The following is a 10,143-nucleotide window of genomic DNA, read 5'->3' on the forward strand; positions in this document are numbered from 1 at the left end:
ATTGCTCTTAAGTCTTGTTCCTGGCCTTGGTTAGTCTGAAACCCTGGTGGGGGACACAATTGGGGCTGGAACACTTGATGTTGTTGCTTGGGGATGTAGTTTTGTTGCTATTGAGGTTGTTGAGGTGGATAGACTTGGTCTTGAGGGTTGGCCACATTGGTGCTCCTATAAGAGAGATTGTTGTTTTTGAAACCTCCTTGGTTGTAGCCTTTGAATCCTCCCTGGTTTTGCATGTAGCACAACTCAGCAAATTCAGGCTCCCCCTCTTGAACTGGAGCTTCTTCTTCACCAATGAAGTGAATAGACTTGGACTGGCTGAGGAGTATCTTGTCAAGCTTCTCATTGACCATCTTCAAATCCTTCTTATACTTGTCATCTTGATCAGTTGAGGAGCCCTTTATGGTCCTATCATAATCCTCATTATAGTTGCCATCAGATTGAGCAAGGTTCTCAACTAATTCCCATCCTTCTTCCACATTCTTGTTGAGGAAGTTGTCATTAGAGGCTGTATCAAGAAGCATTCTTATCTTGGGGAGCACTCCTCTATACAAGGTGCTTAGAAGTGACCCATTGCTGAAGCCATGGTGAGGACACTGAGTCTGGAATCCTTTAAACCTCTCCCAAGCTTCACAAAAACTCTCATTATTCCTTTGAGCAAACCCAGAAATTTCATTCCTCAACCTAGCAGTCCTTGCATTGGAGAAGAACTTGGCCAGAAAAGCTTTCTTGCATGCATCCCATGTGGTGATAGCTCCAGTAGGAAGAGTCTTCTCCCAAAGGTGAGCTTTGTCTCCAAGAGAAAATGGGAAGAGCCTTAATTTGAATCCATCTTCACTCACTCCATTGATCTTAGTGAGTCCACATATTCTGTCAAACTCATCAAAGTGATCTAGTGGATCCTCCATTGGCAACCCATGAAACTTGTTGGCTTGTATCATTGAAATCAATCCACTCTTGATCTCAAAGTTATTGTTTGCTACTGAAGGTGGCACAATTCCAGCCCTTTGGTTGTGGGTATTGGGTGCATCTCCTGCACCAATGTGCCTTGGTCTCTGCTCATGGATAGCTTGTTGCTCCATGATGTCTTGACCTTGTTGTTGTTGAACTACTCTTCCTTGCTTATGTCTCAAACCCTTTTGTAGCCTGTGGATGTTGTCAATAGGCTGTTGAAGACTGTCTTTGCCTTTTGACCTTGTGTGCATCAACAAACTCTACTACAGACTCGAACAGGTACACGGTCGAGCGCAGGCTCGAGTGGGTGGTCGAGTCGACTGGGAAGTAATGGCTATTTAGGTCCGGCTTCTGGCTCGATCAAGTGCTTGATCACAGCTCGGTCGAGTGGTGGTCGAGTAGGTGGTCGAGTGGGTGCCTGAAACACAAAACAGCCAAGCAAAGGAAGATTCGAGTTCAGTAACTTCACAAGTGTTTAAACGAACTTAATCTTAGACTAATAATGATCCTAAATGTCACAAAACACACTCAAATGGGCAACGGCGCCAAATTGAAACTGACTTTCTTTGTGGTGTGGTGAATGAATGATGTATGGAATGAATAGAAGTCAGGGTGTTTCAATTCCCCTTATGCAGTTGCAGTATAAGAGGTGTCAATCCTATTTGAGTGATTGTGAACAATTAAGATGTGCATATGAGTCTAAGTCAAGCCAATTGTAAAGATTGTTTGTCACTAACAATCCTAAAATGAGATATGAAATGCAGAAAGTGAAAACAACTAAAACAAGATACTAAATGCAAACAGAACAGACAAATTAAAGCTATAATGAAACTAGAACAGAGATAGACACTATGCTAATGAACTAATGCAAGACAAGTAATGAACAGAAAACTAAGTGAATGCAATGGAAATGAAACAGGAATGAAACAAGACAATCACAAATCAAAGACACAAGTTCTGGGGATGAACTCGAGCAGCACTCGACCGAGTGTAGGTCGAGTACGTGGTCGAGCTAGCCTAAACGTGAAAACAGAGCAACACAAGAAAAACAGAGCAATGCAAAAACTAATCAAACAACAAGCAAGCAATGATATTTAGACTAAGATATTAATAAACAAAGAAGGCCTTGAGGAGGGATTCATGGGCTGAGCTAATCATTGTGGTTATCTAACTTGGTCAACAAATCTCAAGCAAACTTTGAGCTGATCTCTAGACATACTATTCTAAGACATGTTTAATCCACTCTCATGGCAAGAAACAATCAAACATATGCATTTCTAGACTTGTTCTCACAAAGAAAAGAATCTACACAAGCAGGCATTAAGCAATACATCTCAAACCAAACAAGACTATTAATCTCTTAGCAAGCCTAATAGTAAGCTCTAGATCTAGCCTTATCTATGCTCCTTAGACATTGGTGTGATGCTAAGATGCTTGAAATCAAACCCTACCTTCTCAGATATAGGATCAGCATTAAGATCATCTAGCCTAGAAGAGATCTACAACAATCAAGCTTGACCAAATCAAACAAACCACAAGATCAACCCAGCCTAACCCATCCTCAAGGTCCTAAGCAAACTACTCACAAGAACACATGGTGAAATATGTCAAAAACCCAGAAAATATTGAAACTTGCATCATTAGAAAGATGAAACAGAGATCTACAATGTTGATGAAGAAATAAAACTCGAAATCTCAATATTTTGAAAGTTATGAAACAAACAAAATACAAGGATCTAGTCTTTCTTTCTTAAACAAGTACAAAATCTAAAATAAAAGAAAGTGCAAAAGGAATAAAATCTAAAAAAGGTAAAAACTAGGTTTTAGACTCTCTAAAAAGCTGGACTCTTTGGTGGCTGCAGGTACAAGGGCCTTATATAGGAGGTGAGGTGGAAGCCCTAAAAATACAAAAAGTCAAAGCAGTCAACGGCTCGGTCAACTCGACCAGTGCTCGGTCGAGTGGCTGGTCGAGCTGGCTTCTCTCGTGCATTCTCCACTCGGTCGAGTCCTTCTCAGCACACGTTCGAGTGGTGGTCGAGTGGTGCGGTCGAGTTGGACTCCGGACCTTGATTCTACAGCCTTAACTCTCTTGTTTTCTCCTCAGGATTGCTTCACTTCTCCTCAGCATTGCTTCCATGCTCCTTAAGCTCCAAAATCACCTGTTTATGCATGAAAAGATGCAAATGCAATGCAACTATACTCTAATGTATGATTAGTCCTAAAGCTACACAATAATGGCCTAAATGGATAGCAAAAGATGCAAAAGTTGTGAATAAACTAAGGGAAAACAAGGTAAAATATATGAACATCAATAAGCTATAGACATATTAGTTTTAATAGCCATGTATATATTCCTTTAATATCTTAGAGGTAGTCTTTAAGGCATGTACCATCTGGTGAACCACTAATATATTAATTGTGATTAATTGCCCTGAATCAAAGGCTCTTTGTGTATCTGAGAACATTTCTGCTAAAAACCTCTTAAGCTGTCTGCAAAGGATCTTCGATATGATTTTGTAGTGAACCGAACAAAGACCAGTTGGTCGTAATTTTGACATTCTCTTTAGGTTAGGGAATTTCGGCGAGAGACAAAAATCTGGGTATAATATGTTCCACTATGTAGGAAATAAATTAATCACAATTTTTTTTTGTTTATCATGCAGGAAATTTAACAGAGAACACAATAAGGTGACTTTAAAAACCATGAACGAGCACCGCATAACGCCAAGAATAAAGCTTACAGGCCACATAAATACAAGTAAATAAGAAAAAACAAAAGAAAGTCTATGGCTAAATAGAAGGTATCATACTATCATTTGAATAAGTCGACCGGGTCTACGAGTAATTTTCCAGTTCATGTCTACCCATTCTCTTCATATTATCTGAATATTCCACAGTACGTCCAAGTCCAACGATATCATATAGGAAAATACTCTTACCTAATCAACGGTAACAACACCAAAGATGACGTTTAAGTCATGACGAGTACTTGAATACTTCCGAAGGAAATATTTTAGCTCATATATGAGACATAGAGTTTGTACTACTACTTATTCTGTTTAATTATCATATTTTTCTAACTTTTCTACTAACTGTAATTTGTATTCCTTTGTTGTAGGGCTTCCAAACCAAGTACTGATGAATTTTACAGATGAAAAGAAATCAAGTCCAACATTAGCCAAAGAATGATTTCAGGATCAATATCAAATAAATGAAATCATGTTGTAACGTTTTGCATATAAGTTTTTGCAATCAAGGAATATTGCTCAACACCAAAAGAATACAAGTGAAGTTTAGCAATCCTTTATCTTGGTTGATTTTGGTTTTTGTCATGCCAAAACTTTTTTCTAATTTGTTTGTCTCATACGTGTAACATATACTAAAAGTATACAGAGAAGCAATATAAAACCATTAATTTAATTAATATTTGTTTATTGTTTATTATTTTTCTAATTTGAAGACATCTCATTGCAAAGATGAAGGATGGAGATGCCCTTTACAACCAGGAAAAAAAAACAAAAGAACTAGTAACTAGTACATTGTTCTTTAAGTAGTAGTATTACTAAATAACTATATTATTAAATTCCAGTATGAAAATCTCTTATGATGTTTAAAACTTTCATTATCCAAAAGATTGTTTAATAAAACGATGTTTCATCTAAAATTGTATATTAAATTATTCTATATTAAAATTTTTCCCAAAAATAAATGAGATATGTTAAAAAAAAAAGATTTTCCATTTGTTTTCAGATAATGTCGCGAGATAACAAAACACAAAAGTCATGGTCCGTGCACATAAACCCAAACATTATAAAGCCCAGCCCAAACCAGATTATTGTTCTATAAATTATCTTCTTCGTGGTAGGGATCTCTTTTATAACTTCTCTCGCTGCTCTCAACTCTCGCCGGAAAACAAGTGCTGTTGTAGTTTTAATATTCATCATGTCCAGTTCGAGCAAGAAATCGGCTGCCAAAGTTAATTTATTGGGTTTGTTTTGGATGGAGCTCTGATTTAATGTTTTATACTTGGCTAAAGAGGTTGGTGATAGTTTTAAGTTTATAGTTTTTGCTGCCCTTCTTTTTATAGGTAAGCGAAAGCAACAAGATGATTTGGCGACCAAAACGATTCTGAAGAAACATAAGGAAACATCCGAGGAGAAGGTAAGATGGTCGGATTCCTCTTGTTCTTTGAGCACAAATTACTTTACACAGTCTTCTAATAGCTACACATGTTTGTAACAGGACTAACGCTATTAATTTTGTTCTTTTTATATTCCAATTATTTCTGAGATGAATCACTTTCTCTGTTGTTATGCAATTTAAGTCCTTTGATCCTTAGAATCGTGATTGCTGTTTTATTCAGGCAGTTAACGTAATAAAAAGAATGCTCTTTGTTTCAGGTCTCTCTCGCCAAACTAAAGCATCAGATATGTAAGTAGCACCTTAAATTTCCAGTTTCCACTTTCCACTTCCCTTTCCGGAGCATTACTGATATTTTATTTATCTTCGACTCTTGCAGCATTCATTTTTTCAATGATGGTGGAGAAGTTGTTCTTGTTCGACTTATTTTAAACCAGGAGGGTAGGCATGTGGGCTATGGCTATGTTGAGTTTGCTTCTCCTAACGCAGCAAAAGAGGTGAGACTAATTTTGTTTTAATGATGAAAAAAAAAGCATTAAGCTTACTATGTAAAATATACATTAGTTATTTGAAATTTACCACTGCTGATTAAATCTATCTTTTAAACCTTTGTAGGCCCTGGAAGCAAAGAACGGTAAATATATGCACGGTGGCCAGGTTTTTCTTGAAGTGCCTAAGACAGCTCCACACCCTCCACCCAGGTAAACTAATACCCATGTTATGGAGATTTGTTTCTGTAATAATACTACTGGTTGTGACTTATTAGAGTTTTTATGCCAGTAAAGAAGACTAACCGTATTCTTTTTGTTAATTTAGGTTTTGCATCCATCACAAAGTTGGGTAAGGGATTTAACTAATTGCATCTTCAGTTTTGTTATCTCATGAGTACATTGGGTGAAGTTTTTTGTATACACGGAGGGATCACTAGTGTTTTTAATATTCCAGGTACAAAGACTACCATGTCCGAGTAAGTCTTCCTACAGAAGAAGATGAGACACCTCCCGATTCTGTTGAGGTACCTGTTCTTATTATCTTTTATAGAATATGTTAGGCTCAGATGAATTAGTAACAGGATTGTGGCCACAAAGTCGATGACTAATTTTGGAGATGACTCTTCAGATGAGGCTACGTATTTGTTGTTACGCAATTTAAGTCCTTTTTCCTCTTTTGAGTCGTGCTAACACACTTTGCTGTTAAATTCAGGCAGTTTCCCTATCAAAGAAAACGCTCTTTGTTTATGGTCTCTCTTCCCAAACTAAAATCTCAGATATGTAAGTAGCACCTTAAATGGTCTCTCTTCTCAAACGCTCTTTGTTTCTGGTCTCTTCCTTCCTAGAGCAAGTGTTTCATGACTGATATTTTTATCTTCTACTCTTGCAGCACTGATTTCTTCAATGATGTTGGAGAAGTTGTTCATGTTCGACTTATAACAAACCAGGATAGTCGGCATGCGGGCTATGGCTATGTTGAGTTTGCTTCCCCCACCGCAACAAAGGAGGTGAGAGTAGTTTTGTAGTTATGTTGAAAATATACAGGTAGTCATTTGAAAAGAACAATTCTTGATTAAATCTATCTTTTATACCGTAGGCGCTCGAAACAAAGATCGGTGAATATTTGCACGGTGGGAAGATTTTTCTTGAAGTGGCTAAGACAGCTCCATACCCCCCACCCAAGTAAATTGATTTCCCCAGCGACTTATTGTTAAGAGTTTTTATGCTATTACAGTAGACTAACTCTTTTATTTTTGTTTAATTTTAGGTATTGCATAGATCACAAGGTTGGGTAAGGGATTTAAACAATTTGCATCTTGAGTTTGTTATCTCGAGCACATTGGGTGAATTTTTTGGTATACATGGAGAGATCATTAGGGTTATTGATATTCCAGGTACGAAGACGCCCTTCGACAAGAAAGTCTTCCGACAGAAGATGTGACACCTCCTGATTTTGTTAAGGTACATACCTGTTCTTATTATTTTCAAAATTTGTTAGGCTCAGAAGAAACACTCAGTGTTTAATAACAGAACTCTTTTGGGGATGCATCTTCTGATGGGCTTCTTTTTAATGCAATTTTAGTCTTGAGAATTGTTTTAACACACTTGGCTGTTAAATTCAGGAAGCTGCCGGAACAGAATACACTCTCTTTGTTGCCAACCTCTCTCCACAAACTAAAATAACAGCTATGTAAGTTTTCATTACAAGAACTTAAATTTGTATTCTCCCTCTCGGAGTAAGTTTTACATGACTGATATTTTATCCTCCACTATTGCAGCATACGTTTCTTCAATTTTGTTGGAAAAGTTTTAAGTGTTCGACTTGTTGTAAACCACGAGGGTAAGCATCTGAGCTGTGGCTTTGTTGAGTTTGCTTCTCCTTAGAAGTAAAGAAGGTGAGAGTAGTTTTGTAATAATGATAAAAATAGTATTAAAGTAATTTGAAATGTATAGAGTATACCTTTTTTTTAGGTATCAAATATCAATGTAGTGTTTACTTGAGATGAAAATAAAATAAAATACAAGTAGTTATTTGAATAGTATGATTGCTGGCTAATCTTTTATACCGTAGGCGCTGGTAGATAATAGAAAATATTTGCACGGTCATCGGATTTTCTTGATGAAAAGAAATGATGTAACTACCGGTTTTGTTGAGGTATCTGTCCTTACTGTCTTCAGTACATGTCAGGCTCAGAAGAAACACTTAGCATTTAGTGACAGAACTATTCCCACAGAGTCGAAGGATGACTTAGTTTGGGGATGGATCGTTTTTGTTTTATGCAATTTAAGTCGTTTTCTCCTTAACAGTCGTTCTAACACACTTGGCTTTTAAAATTCAGGAAGCTATTGCTGTGAGAGAAAAAACACTCTTGGTTGCCAATTTCTCTCCCCAAACCAAAATAACAGATATGCAAGTTTTCATTACAGGACCTTAAATTTCCACTTTTGTTCTTGGAGCAACTTTTTCATGACTGATATTTGATCCTCCATTTTTTACAGAATCAATTTCTTCAAAGATGTTGGAGAAGTTGTTCATGTTCGACTTGTTGTAGACAACATGGGCAAGCATAGGGGCTGGGGCTTTGTTGTGTTTGCTTCTTCTTATGAAGCAGTGAAGGTGATGAAATCTGTTTTAGTATTAATTTGAAAAGAAGTGTATACTTGTGATGAAAAAAATATGCAAGTTATTTGAAAGTATAATTGCTGATGAAATATTCTTTTATAATGTAGGTGCTGGAAACAAAGAACGGTGAATATTTGCACAATTCCAAGATTTATCTCGATGTGGCTAAGACAGCTCCATGTCGTCCACGACCAAAGTAAATTGATTTTACATGTTTTGGAGATTTGTTTATGTAACACTGGTTTGTAACTTATTGCTAGAGTTTTGATGCCGTTACTGAAGACTAACGCTATTAATTTTGATATTTAGGTATTGCATAGATTACAAGTTTTGGTAAGGGATTTAACTGTTTGCGTCTTGAGTTTGTTATGAAGAGCACATTTGGTGACATTTTTTGTATCGTGGAGAGAGATCACTAGGGGTTTTGATATTCTACCAGGTATGAAGACTATCTTCGACGAGAAATCCTTCGGATAGATGAAGATGAGGTAGTGGAAGGACTTAATGAAATTCCCAATTTGGTTGAGGTAACTGCTCTTATTATCTTAATATGTCAGGCTTAGAAGAAATGTTAGTGAGTGTTTAATAACACAAGTGTTGCCACAATGCCGAGAGGTAACTTATTATGGGGATGAATTTTTTTTTTGTTTTAATGCAATTTTTAAGTCCTTGAGAGTCGTGCTAACACATTTTGCTCTTAAATTTAGGCCGTTTCCGCAAGAAAAAAGACGCTCTTTGTTTCCAATTTCTCTAATCCATGACATAGAATAATACCAAAAATAGAAGTTTCACCTTTATTTTTGCATTCGTTTTTGGAGTAAGTTTTTCATGAATTATATTTTATCCTCCATTTTTACAGCATCGATTTCTTCAAAGATGTTGGAGAAGTTGTTCGTGTTCAACTTTTTGTAAATCATGAGGGTAGGCATGTGAGCTGTTGTTTTGTTGAGTTTGCTTCTGCTAACGAAGCAGAGAAGGTGGGCGTAGTTTATAGTAGTAATGAAAAGTACTGGAGTAGTCATTTAAAAAGTAGTGTATATACAAAAATATACAAATAGTTATTTGAAATTGCAATTGCTAATTAAATCTTTTATGTTATAGGCACTGGACACGAAGAACGGTGAATATTTGCATAGTTGTGAGATTTTTCTTGACGTGGCCGAGATGGCTCCTTACCCTTTCCATCCCAGGTAACTGATTTTCCATATGGAGCATTGTTTTTCTAACATATTTATATAGTTTTGATGTCATAACGGCACAGCAAATTAACGCTATTATTTTTGTTAATTAGGTACAACCTCGTGGAGAAGCTTTGGTAACGGATTGGGATTTAACTATTTGTCTTCTGATTTTTTTTTTTTTTTTTTTTTAAATTTTTTTAGTGAAGAGCACATTGTGTGAAGTTTTTGGTATGACATTGAGAGATAACAAGGGTTTTTTTTAATATAATTCCAGTTACGAAGACAAACTTCTACAAGAAAGATAGAAAACAAAATCCCGTTTCTGTGGTAAGAAGACTATCATCCCTTGCAACGAGTGATAGAAGATCTTTGGTGTTTTTAACTTCTGATACATTGCAACTGTGTTTTATTACTTTCAATTTTCTTATGTTCTTGTACGAAGATAAACTTGACATTTCAATACACCACCTCCTAAGTCTTTAAGATTAACATGCATGGGTAAACTGTTTTTCAAGTGCTTCTATCCTTTTCTTCAAATAATTTATATTCTTATTAATCAAAAATTAAAATTTTCATAATTAAATAAAGCTTTTATATATAAACTTTCCAAAATTAAATATTCCATCCAAATAATAAAGTATATAAAGATTTTATTTATATTAGCTATATTTTGTTTTACAATTCGAAAACTAAACGATGTAAAAACAAACAACATTTTCATATATTATAAATTTTCAAATTAAAGCCGTAGATATAA

General features: G+C 36.0%; 2 protein-coding genes and 1 non-coding gene across 11 annotated transcripts; all 3 read left to right on the forward strand.

The window, feature by feature from the left end:
* The first annotated feature begins 576 nt into the window (after positions 1-576).
* LOC147934339 (small nucleolar RNA R71) lies at positions 577-683 on the forward strand. Its single transcript, XR_015573325.1, has one exon. It is a non-coding gene; the product is annotated as a small nucleolar RNA R71 (small nucleolar RNA).
* Positions 684-4,813: 4,130 nt separating this feature from the next.
* Positions 4,814-9,900, forward strand: LOC104724060 (nucleolin 2). Of its 9 annotated transcripts, XM_087471302.1 has the most exons (22): positions 4,814-4,939; positions 5,039-5,112; positions 5,352-5,382; positions 5,471-5,588; positions 5,707-5,792; positions 5,908-5,931; positions 6,037-6,106; positions 6,295-6,362; positions 6,472-6,589; positions 6,679-6,764; positions 6,850-6,873; positions 6,977-7,043; positions 7,205-7,272; positions 7,361-7,477; positions 7,922-7,992; positions 8,082-8,199; positions 8,313-8,401; positions 8,515-8,538; positions 8,645-8,732; positions 9,307-9,395; positions 9,497-9,520; positions 9,661-9,900. In XM_087471302.1, the coding sequence occupies exons 16-22, from the start codon at positions 8,140-8,142 to the stop codon at positions 9,689-9,691; spliced, it is 405 nt and encodes a 134-aa protein (XP_087327428.1). In that variant the 5' UTR covers positions 4,814-4,939; positions 5,039-5,112; positions 5,352-5,382; positions 5,471-5,588; positions 5,707-5,792; positions 5,908-5,931; positions 6,037-6,106; positions 6,295-6,362; positions 6,472-6,589; positions 6,679-6,764; positions 6,850-6,873; positions 6,977-7,043; positions 7,205-7,272; positions 7,361-7,477; positions 7,922-7,992; positions 8,082-8,139; the 3' UTR covers positions 9,692-9,900. The 9 variants fall into 9 exon arrangements, with proteins under 9 accessions (XP_087327428.1, XP_087327430.1, XP_087327423.1 ...); XM_087471304.1 differs by lacking the exon at positions 9,497-9,520; XM_087471297.1 differs by lacking the exons at positions 8,645-8,732; positions 9,307-9,395; positions 9,497-9,520; positions 9,661-9,900 and having other exon boundaries at positions 7,361-7,422; positions 8,515-8,542.
* LOC104724061 (nucleolin 2) lies at positions 4,894-5,609 on the forward strand. Its single transcript, XM_087472597.1, has 4 exons — positions 4,894-4,939; positions 5,039-5,112; positions 5,315-5,382; positions 5,471-5,609. The coding sequence occupies exons 1-4, from the start codon at positions 4,894-4,896 to the stop codon at positions 5,607-5,609; spliced, it is 327 nt and encodes a 108-aa protein (XP_087328723.1).
* Positions 9,901-10,143: the final 243 nt, after the last annotated feature.

Source organism: Camelina sativa, chromosome 11 (assembly GCF_030686135.1).
Source record: "Camelina sativa cultivar CO46 ecotype springtype chromosome 11, ASM3068613v1".
Lineage (NCBI taxonomy): Eukaryota > Viridiplantae > Streptophyta > Magnoliopsida > Brassicales > Brassicaceae > Camelina > Camelina sativa.